A 12,228-nucleotide genomic window follows, 5' to 3' on the forward strand; every position below is an offset into this window, starting at 1 on the left:
ATAATAATAATAATAATAATTATAATAATAATAATAACTATAATAATAATAATAATAATAATAATAATAATAATAATAATAATAATAATAATCCTAGGATAAATTCACTCTTTGTATCCGACCAAAGCATTGAAAGGACTCCAGCACATTTACAAAGTGTAAAGCACTGCCTGGCCCGGCCACCAATAAGATGTCACACATTCTGTTTGTGTTTACATCTCTGGTATTTCTCTCACTTCAGAGAACTTAAAACTACCAACCAGCGAGTCTGGGGACTATTTTTATCTACGTATCTATAAACTCACTAACAGGACTTTCTGAGTGATGTTTAAAAAAGTCTCTCTTCTAGAAATATAGCTATAACTGCTATTTCTCAGTTTTTTCTTTATTTCAATTCATGGCACGTAGAAGTCTCTATGGCAACACCACACTGACTGACAGATCTGTCCCTCCCTTGTAGAAAATGATTTCTTGAATTGATATTGTAGTACTGGTGGACACTGGACATTCACAAAGAATAAGGAAGTCAGAGCAGAAGAAGGGTTGACAGGTAAGCTGTTTGTGATAATGTCCATTCCAACCCACAGTCAGCAGTTATTCTGCAGTGGTCTGTTCAAACTTGAGAGTCTATCAATAAAATGAAGAGTGATGTTACGTTAGCTCTGCTTAGTGAGGTTGGAGTTAGTAGATGTGCACTGGTAGGACATAACCAGGGTTTAGTAACAGCTACTAAACTATGGTACAAACTGACTTTATTAAGTTTGCTTGTTGTCACGTTTCAACCAACAGCGCTATGTAAGTATTAATAAATACATTACCTTACTGTTTTGTATCTAGTAAAAAGTTGTCTCGAACAAAGAGAAGTAGTGTTAAGAAGAAGACCTGCTCTCTATTTGTTTGTCTCAAAACAAATGAACGCCTTGGTAAGAGTAATGTTGTCATGACAAGTGGGTGCTGGTGCTCATTGGAAACAGAGTCAAACAATACAATTATCCTAAAACCAAAGTTTTCCATTAACACGCTTGAATCTTTGGATGGTTACTACTGGGTGGGTGATGAAATGGCTGAGGTGTCACGAGTGGTGGTTAGCTTGGAGAAAACAGAGTCTAGTAAAGACAGAAAACATGGTAGTTTTATCTGCCTTGGGATTCTGGTTTGTGAACATCTCACCGTACCCTGTCCTCACTAGCTTTAGCTCTACGTTGTGCTGCTGCACAGATATGAGACAGATTGGTTCTTTTTCTCACTCCCTGTGAGCAAACCGACACATTTCTTCACTGAATGAAGACACTGTATGTTTCTTGTGAGACGAATGAGCACATCTGTGAAATATGAAGAGTGAAATTAATCCTCAGAGCAGTTAGAAAGCAGGCTTTGAGTTAAAGGTGTGGCTGTTTGAGATGGACACTCTCCAGCCTGCCCTCATCGGAGCTGGAACATCCAGATGGAGGAGAGGCCGTCATTCCTTTAAGGTGAATCCATCAAGTTTAAGTTAGCCAGAGATAGCACATACAGTACCAGATTATAGCACGTCTGTAGCATCTATCAGTCTCTCAAGTGCTTTAGCAGCAGCATCTAGCTCCTCTACTGTCTGAGGATCATAGAGACCCTGTAATGGAGCAGATTAGGTGAGATGGGCCTCTCTATCTCTGTGGAACAGGAGCTTCTCTGTAACCTTCAACATTAATCTGCCAGGATCATCTGAAACCAAACGCACCACACACCATCTCTGGGGATCAAAGAGAGCTGGAATAAAAGGATGCTCTGTATTAAGGTGACTGCTGCTGCCTCTGCTCTGCACAGACCCTGTATAACCCCACAATGCTTTTCTTTAACCGTGGAGCGATTCTCCAGTTTTTGTCACTGGGGGTCAGGGGCCATTTGACTGAAAGGGACTGGAAATCCCATTTCTGTCCCTGTGCCTCTGATCCACCACCAAGACTAACCCTGCCGTCAGCAGAGGGAATATCTCTCCGACAGGCAGGACAAACTAATGCGACCCTCCTGGAAATCCAGTTATCTTCTGAAAGCAGGGCGAGTGTGGAGGAGGAGAGAGGAGACGCAGAAATGACTGGATCTTTGTTTTCTAGTTATGTCATCGCTCACGACTCCTCAAGCATCATTGGCTCTGGCACTGCTCGCCCATATGTGAGACCATCGTCACGCTGCCTGGTTTCTGAGGTCGAGTGCTTCAGATCGAATTTGACACCCAGTTATTCCAGCTCCTTAACTTCTCCGGGGCGCACGCTGGCTGCAGAGAAGGAAAGATTCCACTTCTGTTGACAGCTTAAAAATGAAATGTCTAGTGTTTGACACTCCATTTAAATCTTTCTGTGTCATCATAACAGACTCTGCACATGTGCCAAAGGAGCTTTACACCTTGCATGGATTGCTTCATCATCCATCTCTGATTATTGGCCTCTTCACTTATTGGCAACGACAGAGCAAGCAGCTGTGCTTTCTCCACTTCTGCAGAAGGTGAGGTTGGAAGAAAGACGCCACATTTTTACTGGATTACTCCTAATGAGACAGAAATGCTCATAATATATGCCAGAAGAAGTTAATAGCTGAACATCAAGACACAGGAAGGAGGTAGTTTTCCTAAAATATGGGATATGACATAGAGCATCAAACAGGTTTTCATTAAATTCTATCAATGAAAAATAGCTCACATAAAAAGGGATTATATGATTACTGTGATGAATAACATTTCATGGCAGGGCAAGGACAATAATTTGAAGCACTAAAGTTGTCACAGCCGTACAGGAAGTCAGTATTTCCTCCAAATTGTTGTGTAAGAGTGGAAGCAGTGGATCCTCTGGAAGTTTTCGATAAGGCTTTAAATAGTTCAGGTTTCACAGTTGCTTTGGATTAAAGGGGCTTTCAGGACTTTCTAAGTGATCTTGGGAAAGTCTTACCTCTAGATTTATGCCTGATTGTAATCCACAATTTAAAGCAAGATTATCAGTACCAGGGTATTTATAAATGCTATTCTCAGTTCCCTGGTCGGGTTGGTAGGGATGGGTACCTTTGCCTGGTACCTGACAACTGGCATCAGTACTCAATGGTTGCAAATTTCTGGTACTTTTGTGTGTTTAGGTGGTAATAACTATCTATTTGTTTGTTAATAACATCTCATGTCCAGCATGGAAAATTGCCTACTCTTCCACTCTCTCACAATCACAAGGATGCTTTTAGGTACCTAAACATGGTACCATTTCATTTTAATGTGCAATGGTACTCAGTACTAATGACAGAATTTGGTCGGTACCAATAAAAGTACCCGATTCGGTACCCATCCCTATGGGCTGGACTTGATTCATTTACGGCACTAGTCCCTACACCACTCTGGCCAATTAAGTTTAGCAGTGAAAAGGGAGATCTGTGATTTCTTGGATTAATTCTGTAGTAGTGGTGGACCCTGGATCTGGACTGGCACAAAGAAAAAGGACAGAAGAGCAGAAGAAGGATTAACAGGAGATTGATAGAGCATGGACTAAAGGCTAAAACAGAGTCTATCAATTAAATGAAGAGTGAGGTTACGTTAGCTCTGCTTGGTGAGGTTGGAGTTTGTAGATGAGCACTGGTAGGACATAACCATGGACATGTTTTATCTCAGAGGACCAGACTGTGAGTAGCCCGAAATATAGCCGGCTACTAAACTACGGTGCAAACCAAGTTTACAATGTTCGCTTGTTGTCACGTTTCAACCAACAGCGCTACGTTACTATTAATGAATTACCTCATTGCTTAGTCTCTGGTAAAAAATTGTCTTGCTCATTCATTTGCTTCAAAACAATTACACGTCACACCCTGTGAAAGTAGGTGCAAGTGCTCGTGGGAAACAAAGTCTTTATCCCAGAAAAACACTAGCTATTCCAGATCGTCTCCACAGCACCTTCAAGTCATAAATGAAAGGTGTATAAACAATACCTATAAAACAAGTATGTGATTTAGTGTTTATAGCTTATAACAATTATTTATTGTTGTGTGTTTCATGATGCAAAATATCTTTGAAAAAATAACAATAGTGCACTGATAAAATATCTCTGATTTTGCAATAGTAACCTGGAGTGAGTGTGTGGTACACTGCCTGACCAAAAAAAGTCACAACCCAAAAAAAGGTCGCCCACTCTAATATATCACTGGACTGCCTTTAGCTTTGATTACAGCACAAATTCACTGTGGCATTTTTTGGATAAGCTTCTTCAGTGTCACAAGATTTATTTCCATACAGTGTTGCATCAATTTTTCATCAAGATCTTCATTGATGATGGCAAAGTCTGGCTGCTGCACAAAGCCTTCTCCAGCACATCCCAAAAGATTCTCAATGGAGTAAAGGTCTGAACTCTGTGGGGGCCGATCCATGTGAGAAAATGATGTCTCATGCCCCCTGAACCACTCTTTCACAATTTGAGCCCAATGAATCCTGGAATTGTCATCTTGGAAAATGTCTGTGCCATCAGGGAAGAAAAAACATATTGATGGAGTAACCTGGTCATTCAGCCCTGCCCCCACAAGCTTGGACAGTAGGCACTAGGCATGATGGGTGATCACTTCATCTGCCTCTCTTCTTACCCTGATGACCCATCACTCTGGAACAGGGTCAGTCTGGACTCGTCAGACCACATGACCTTCTTCCACTGTTCCAGAGTCCAATCTCAATGCTCCCTAGCAAACAGCAAACTGAAGACTTTTTTTTTCCAGTTAGCCTAAGTTTCCAATCAGACTCTACCATCATCAGTAAAGATCTTGGTGAAAAATTAATGCAAAACTGGGTGGAAATAAATCTTGTGACATTGCAGAAACGTATCCAAACAATGCCACGGTGAATGTGTGCCATAATCACGGCTAGAGGCGGTCCAACAAAACATTAGAGTGTGTGGCATTTTATTGGTGGCCGGGCCAGGCAGTGCATATTGCCTGAATAAAGTGCATCTTCAGTGCTCATCATTCCAGAAAGCAGGCAGAGCCATTGTCTGATATCAGGCTTTACATATGAGTCTTCGCTCATGTATGAGATTACAAAGAGAACTGCTTGTGAAAAGATCATAGCGTGACTGCAGCGGTGAATAGAAACACCATACAAAAGGAGGAAAAAGGAGGAACATTAGTGCTGCTGTTATTAGATAATAGATCATGTTATGAGCAGGTTTGGTGGTCCATCCCAGCAGACATCCCTGACCTGAAGAAAAGAAGCTCAAAGGCAGCAGGGATGTTACACTTTATGGGAGATAAATCCAGCTCATGCAGTCAGATAAATGGCACTGGAAAACAAAACAGCTCTCTCTTTTCTTTTTATGGGGACAGACTGTCCAGAAGATGTTTCATGGACCCCAGAGACAAGCAGTGAAAAAGATTCCTTTATGAGGAGCAGAAGAAGTCGCTCCAACATACATTACAGCATGGAAACAGTGCTCTGTTACAGAAATCTTTCAATATTTTCAGTTGTTGGAGGAAAGCATTCAAAGATTTTTGCCGGGGAAACATCAACATCCGCTTGGGGAAGAGGCGTTGTTTTCTAAATCTGTGCTTCCATTTGATTTTCTGACAGCTTAATCTCAAGCATGTCCTTCTCACGAGAAGTAAATCACCTCATTCACCGAGAGTAATGAGGTGCCTGGTAATATTTACACAAAACAACTCATCAGCAGAGCTCTTTTTAGGCTTTATACTTCATGCACAAAGCTGCTGTTCCAATCTGACAGCAGCTTTGATTTAGCTCTGCATCATGCATTGCACAGCATCCATTTCTCCACACCTGGGAAACCCATTGGCAGGGCTGTAACCGGCTAATAGTTCCATGTACAATTCCAGATGTGGAATTCACTCACAGAGACCTGTGATCAACCTGTCTGACATGAGCCAAAGCAAAGTTAGATGCAAAACAAAAGATCTGTCAGGGTGGAAAAAAAAGCAGCAGATCTGTTTTTCAAGAATATCTACAAAATGATTTCTGTCATCGTTTCATTGTAATGTCCTCATTTTTCTTGTTTTCACCTTGATGCATTGTAAAAACTGCACCTGGTGCCAGTAAAGTAGAATAAAAGTGACTGTGTGTCCCGGCCCACGGAGGGAGTGACACTGTGCAGAGGCAGATGAGCTCCTGTGTGGGCGTCCGTGTTAAGTCAGTGCAATGGAGTAAATGAGATAATCAGGGTTTACAGATCTAGGTGCCTGTAGTGACGCAGGGCTTTACACCTGCCTAATGGAGCGGGCATGCCACGCCCTGACTACTTCTCCAGACTCCCTGACCCCCTCACATACTGGGGGGCGTCTACGAGTGATCCTGTCTACCTGAAGACAACCTTTAGGGTAAAAAAAAAATACTATACAGTGACCTGAATGAGAACACAGCTAATAAAACAAAACACTAAAACTGATACGAGTTGTGAGGGTGCACAAATTAGGGGGGCAAGTGAGATCCACATGAGTCTCAGAAGCTGGAGGGTGCGAGTCGAGCTGCAGACCTTGACCCTAAGGATTGAGAAGTCTGTGGGTAACAGGCTTATAGGATCATGGAGAAAATATTTCCTGTCTGTTTTGAAGAGCCAAAGCCTCCCTCTTTCCTTATTTCCTTTATGTCTATTTCAGGTGAGTCAATGTACATCACAGTGCTTAGATATGACACTTGAAAATAAATAGCTTGAGCAGCTAAACCAGCCCACAGAGGGCGACATGGCAGCGTCAACGGAGCTTCAAATGCAGAGCACCAGTTGAATCACACAGAGAAAAGAGAATTATTTTTCACTTCAAGCTTTATCTTTTTATTTTGATTTTAATTTAGTGTTTTATGTTCCTTTTTTTCAAGGCAGATCAGCGTTTCTTGCAATATTTTAATGAATCCTGGTGCGTAATTACCATTTAAAACAATCATGATTTAACCCAACAGCAATTTTTTAAAGAACGTTTCATTAAAAATAAAATAAACAAATTGATGAATATATCAAAGGAAGCCGTTGAGCTTGTTAATGTAGTGTTCTCATGTTGTGTAGGTTTGCAGAGAGCAGCAGACTGTCAGAGGGGGGCGGGGTGAAGTACAGCTGACATCCTCAGACTACAGACCTGACTGTTGCAGTAGGACGCAGCGTGCCAGGTGGTCAGGTAACGGTTAACTCCTGCACAAGTGAGAAAAATATGCTCTGCTAAATAGAGTTGGAGTAAGCAAGCTGGATTTCCTGAGCACATTCAACTCGCATTATTTGGATTATTTGTTGGCAGGGGGAGGGAGAGATAAAAAAAAATGTAGAAGCTGTGCGTAAAAATCCACAAGATTCCACTGAGGGCTAGATTCGTCGGAGGGAGGATTGTACCAGAGTGCGACTTGAGGAGCAGCTTATTCATGCAAATTCATAAAATCATAGGCGTGCCTTTGGGCGATGGAGTCACAGCCGGAAAAGCAAACCCCCTGGATCATCAGCGACCTTCAAAGACTGTGATGCGCAGCGCTCGGACGCATTGACGGCACTGGAGCAAATGTTTCAAAAGCGCAGAGAAACAGAGGAGAAAGTTATCGCCTGAATTCTGCACGCCTCGGTTGACTGGATGCACTTCCTCCCCAACACCAACACCAGCAAGACTTCGGCGTCCCTGGACCTCCAGACTAACTGCGTTACACTTTAACGCTTTATCACTCTGCCTCTGGTCTTTTTTTAACTTAGTGTTTTAACGTTTTGACAATCTGGAAGATTTACGAACAGTCCTGATTTGGATGCAGTTATAAACGCTTTACACTAAATCTGTGCGTAAAGATTTGTTCCCTTTTGAGATATTTGAATATCTTTTATTTTATTAATTTTTTTTTATTTGAATCTTTTCGGACTTTCACCCTTCAAAATGTCAGAGGACGACAGCAGCTCCACCATCAGTAGCATGTCTGACACAGAGAACAGCAACATTAGCGTCCTCAGCTGGGAGCAAGTGCAGCGGCTGGACGCCATCCTGACGGAGACCATTCCGATCCACGGCCGCGGAAACTTCCCCACTTTAGAGATGCAGCCGCGGCAGATCGTGAAAGTGGTGCGGAGCCGGATGGAGGAGAGACAGATCCACGTCCGGGACGTTCGGTTAAACGGCTCCGCAGCCAGCCACATTCTGCACGGGGATAGCGGACTAGGCTTTAAGGACCTTGACCTCATATTTTGCGCGGACATGAAAGGTGAAAGTGATTTCCAGACTGTGAAGGACATAGTTTTGGACTGTCTCCTGGATTTTTTACCCGACTGTGTGAATAAAGAGAAAATAACCCCGTTAACGTTAAAGGTACATTCACCCTAACAACTTTGTGCTGTTTATTTTTCCTGCTTTTCTTGTTTACTTTTAGACATGTGATAAGATTTAATTACATTTGTGCCATTTCGGCTTAATGACCATTACCCGCAGCTTAAAGTGCAATTAGATTAGTTAAGTGATAGTAAAATGTCGGTTTTCTGTCGTTAAGAGGATTAAGTTAAACCAATTTGGAAGAGATCCTAAGCTCAGCTGCATAGATCCCATATCCTAGTACATTTAATATTGGGGTCAACACTAATAATAACTGTAGAATAACCTCACCAGGACCTGCTCCTGATACTACTTTAAAGAGAAAACCTGCTCAGTGCAGCCTCAGTGTGGCTGCATTCAGCCCTGCTGGTGAACTGGTCTTCTCTCTGAGACTGTTCCTGATGTTTATGTTTTCCTTTTCCCTCTGACTCTCCCTAACACAGGAGGCTTATGTGCAGAAGATGGTGAAGGTGTGTAATGACTCAGACCGCTGGAGCCTCATCTCCCTGTCCAACAACCGGGGAAAGAATGTGGAGCTGAAGTTTGTGGACTCTCTCCGACGGCAGTTTGAGTTCAGCGTGGACTCCTTTCAGATCAAACTGGATTCCCTGCTGCTGTTCTACGAGTGCTCGGAGAACCCCATGGCTGAGACCTTCCACCCCACCATCATGGGTGAGAGTGTTTACGGTGACTTCAGCGAGGCCCTGGACCACCTACGTCACAAAATCATCTGCACCCGGAACCCAGAGGAGATCAGAGGAGGGGGGCTGCTGAAGTACTGTCACCTGCTGGTGAGGGGGTTCAGGGCTGCTTCTGAGACAGAGATGAAGTCACTGCAGCGCTACATGTGCTCACGCTTCTTCATTGACTTCCCTGACATCGGTGAGCAGCAGCGTAAGCTGGAATCCTACCTGCAGAACCACTTTGTGGGCCTTGAGGACCGCAAGTACGACTACCTGATGACCCTCCACGGAGTGGTCAACGAGAGTACGGTGTGCCTGATGGGACATGAGAGGCGGCAGACCTTGGGGCTCATCGCCATGCTGGCTGTGCGAGTTCTTGCTGAGCAGAACATCATCCCCAACGTGGCTAATGTTACATGTTACTACCAACCTGCTCCTTATGTGGCAGACGGAAACTTCAGTAACTACTACATAGCACAGGTTCAGCCGGTGTTTGCCTGCCAGCAGCCTGCATACTCCACCTGGCTGCCCTGTAACTGAGTCAGCCCCGAGCAGAGGCGGAGGAGGGAGTCTGATTTGTTTAAACAGGAGCAGGCGGCGCCGTTGCTGCCTCAGACCTGCCCAGCGTTTGACAGCTGACGCAAAGCTTGTGTTTCTGTTCATATGTTTTATATGAACACTTGATTTTCAATTCAAGTATTTCAATGTGAATAATCTCACATCCGGTGAAATGCCAGCATCTCCTGATCCTGTCCGGGCTAGCCAGCCAGCCAGCCAGCTGTGGTACAGACTCATTTGTGCAGCTTGGAAACAATCGCTAAATGCAAACGTGCAGCATCCTGAGTGCCAGCAGCTGATCCGTCAACAAACCTGCACGAGACTGATCGAATCTGTCAAGGTTTGGTGAGGCAGCACATTCCAACTGCAGACCAAACAGCTGCATCCGATGAAGTTGACAGCTGCACCACACACACACACACACATACACACACTCACACAAGTTGAAATCAAAGGTGTGTGCAAGTCAGTTGAACTGAGGCGAGATGCTGTTAAACCAGTTTGGAGAGCAAACCGGCGTCTCTGCCTTGCATTTGGATAAAATTATGGTTGTTTACAGACCAAAGATTTTCTTTTGATCGTTTCTAACATAAACACCCAGATTTGATTGGGGGCAGATAAACAAAATATGAAGCTATGTCTATTTGTATATGTGAAAATATTTGTGTTTTAAGTGCCTATTGCCTCTCAGTGGGCAGCGAATAGAATGAGCAGGCCATATGATATTTTGTGAATTAGCTCCACTCTGTTTATTCTCATGACAACAGCACCCCTGAGGCTCGTGAATGTATATGTGAAATCATGCACATGTCAGTGTTTGTGTACATTTGAAAAAAAAAAAAAAAAACCCTCCATGCATCAGTTTGGGTTTAACTTTTTTTCATGTGTAAAATCAGAATAATTGAGTGAAAAACCACACATCACAAAACTGTATTAGATTTAATTCATGCTTATGTTGCATATTTGCTGTAAGAAAGACAGACAAGCATCGTCAAATCACTTGCAACTCTGAAAACTGTCACTCACACATCCTGTATATTTTTTCAAGTGGTGCTTCTCTTTTTCTCAACTGTAAGTTCTCAAGAAGTGCATGAGAGACAGTGTGAGGAAAGAGCATGACAGAGCTGGTGTGTGTTTCTTCATACAGTGAAAGGATATTTACAGAGACACCTCATATGATGAGACACTTATTTGCTGTAGCACCCTGGCAGGGAATTCCTCAGCTGCTGCTGAAGAGCTTGAACTGAGCTGGGGTTGGGTGTGCAGACGCTCTCTCCAAGGCTCAGATCTGTAGTGCCAAACATTTTGGTGGTCCCACAGGAAGAGTGAGAGTTCGATAATGCAATTTGATAAAGAAGGAGAAGAAGTTGCAGAGCTAGTACAGAAGAAATGATGACAGAGGAAGAAAAAAAGGAGAAGAGAGCGTAGATGTGGTGGTGTAAAAGGCAGAAAGGGGAGAGCCAGTCAGTCTGGAGAGATGGGTGCAGCTGGTGATGGGGTTTATCTCTCTGGGGCCACCATGCTTTACTCTACATGCTTTGTCAACTCATAATGGACAGAGCTGCAGCTCTCCCTGTCTTTCAGGGGGACCAGAACATCCTGTTAATAACATTAGCTTTGTTTTAATCTGCCAGCTTCAAAAAGAATGGGAGAAGGAGAAATGCATTCACACCAGCTTGAGGAGAGATGCAGCTGAGGTTTCATACCCGAGGTCTCTAATGGACAGCTTGTTAATGCTTTGTTTCACATCATTTAAATATCAGTGTGTACATATATGATTACATGCTTCAGCTTTGCCAACTTTTTGCAAAATAATGTGCAGCCTTCTCTTAGTTCAGGATAAAAAAGGACAGTTTGATTTAAAGCGTAACAGAAAGGTTAACTCTGAGTAAACCAGCATCAACTTAACTCTGCTTCAAAATGGAATGATCTCTTACTGATGAAACAACATGTCTTTCTCACTCTCTGTCACTCTCACCTCAGTCCATTTATCCATCACGGCTCCGTTCAGTTGATTATTCTTCTCAGTGTCAGTCCACGTCAATGGTATCCTTTGGATTGTGCAGGAAATGTGTTGTTGTTTTATACTCAGTGACGTCCTAACAGCTGACTAGCTAGCTAGCTGCAGTTTGCCTGTCAGTTAGTGATTGTGCCTATCACTTAGAGATTGTGGGTTACTGCGTTGTTGTGTATGCATCGTCTCAAATATCTGTTCTTGTTCATGCAGTCTTTTACAAATCACACTTTGAAAAAGGAAGAAAAAGATCTTTGTCTTGTATGTATATTTTTTATGATTGTTATTTTTATAAATGTATCACTCACTGCAGGTGTTGCAGTGCTTTTGAATCTGTGATCGGGCTTCAGAGGATATGTTCTCAATAGCTTTTTTGCTATATAATGTCATGTGTCCAATGGGTCAAAAAGGTTAAAGATGTTTTCATCAATAAAAAACCTGAAAATCAGATTTATAATGTCTCGTGTTATTTATCTGTTAAAGCTTAAAGTCTAAATCACTTCTTTTGTGCCAAACATGACGACATGCTTATTTGTTGAGTCACTTAAGGTTTCTTTTTCTCTGGTGTTTGAGTGTGTTGTTTCACCCACATTAGCAAATCAGTGGTTTTCTCATGGTTCTCCTCTCACACACACTCAGAGAAACAAATCCCCTGTCATGGCCTGCCGGGCCCAACAGGCCCAGCCAGAAACCCGTCCAGAACTGGCCTGC

General features: G+C 43.0%; 1 protein-coding gene across 1 annotated transcript; it reads left to right on the forward strand.

Annotated features, from left to right (window-relative positions):
• Positions 1 to 7,064: 7,064 nt before the first annotated feature.
• On the forward strand, positions 7,065 to 11,882 carry tent5aa (terminal nucleotidyltransferase 5Aa). Its single transcript, XM_074682574.1, has 2 exons — positions 7,065 to 8,262; positions 8,706 to 11,882. The coding sequence occupies exons 1-2, from the start codon at positions 7,837 to 7,839 to the stop codon at positions 9,483 to 9,485; spliced, it is 1,206 nt and encodes a 401-aa protein (XP_074538675.1). The 5' UTR covers positions 7,065 to 7,836; the 3' UTR covers positions 9,486 to 11,882.
• The last annotated feature ends 346 nt before the right edge of the window (positions 11,883 to 12,228 follow it).

This window comes from Halichoeres trimaculatus, unplaced genomic scaffold, assembly GCF_033239565.1.
Source record: "Halichoeres trimaculatus isolate MK-OKI-2021-1 unplaced genomic scaffold, fHalTri1.1 fHalTri1_scaffold_12, whole genome shotgun sequence".
In the NCBI taxonomy this organism is placed as follows: Eukaryota; Metazoa; Chordata; class Actinopteri; order Labriformes; family Labridae; genus Halichoeres; species Halichoeres trimaculatus.

Coding starts and splice junctions, on each gene's coding strand:
- tent5aa (XM_074682574.1), top strand. CDS start 7,837: ATGTCAGAGGACGACAGCAGCTCCACCATCAGTAGCATGTCTGACACA. Junction 8,263..8,705: donor TAACCCCGTTAACGTTAAAG/GTACATTCACCC, acceptor TCCCTAACACAG/GAGGCTTATGTGCAGAAGAT.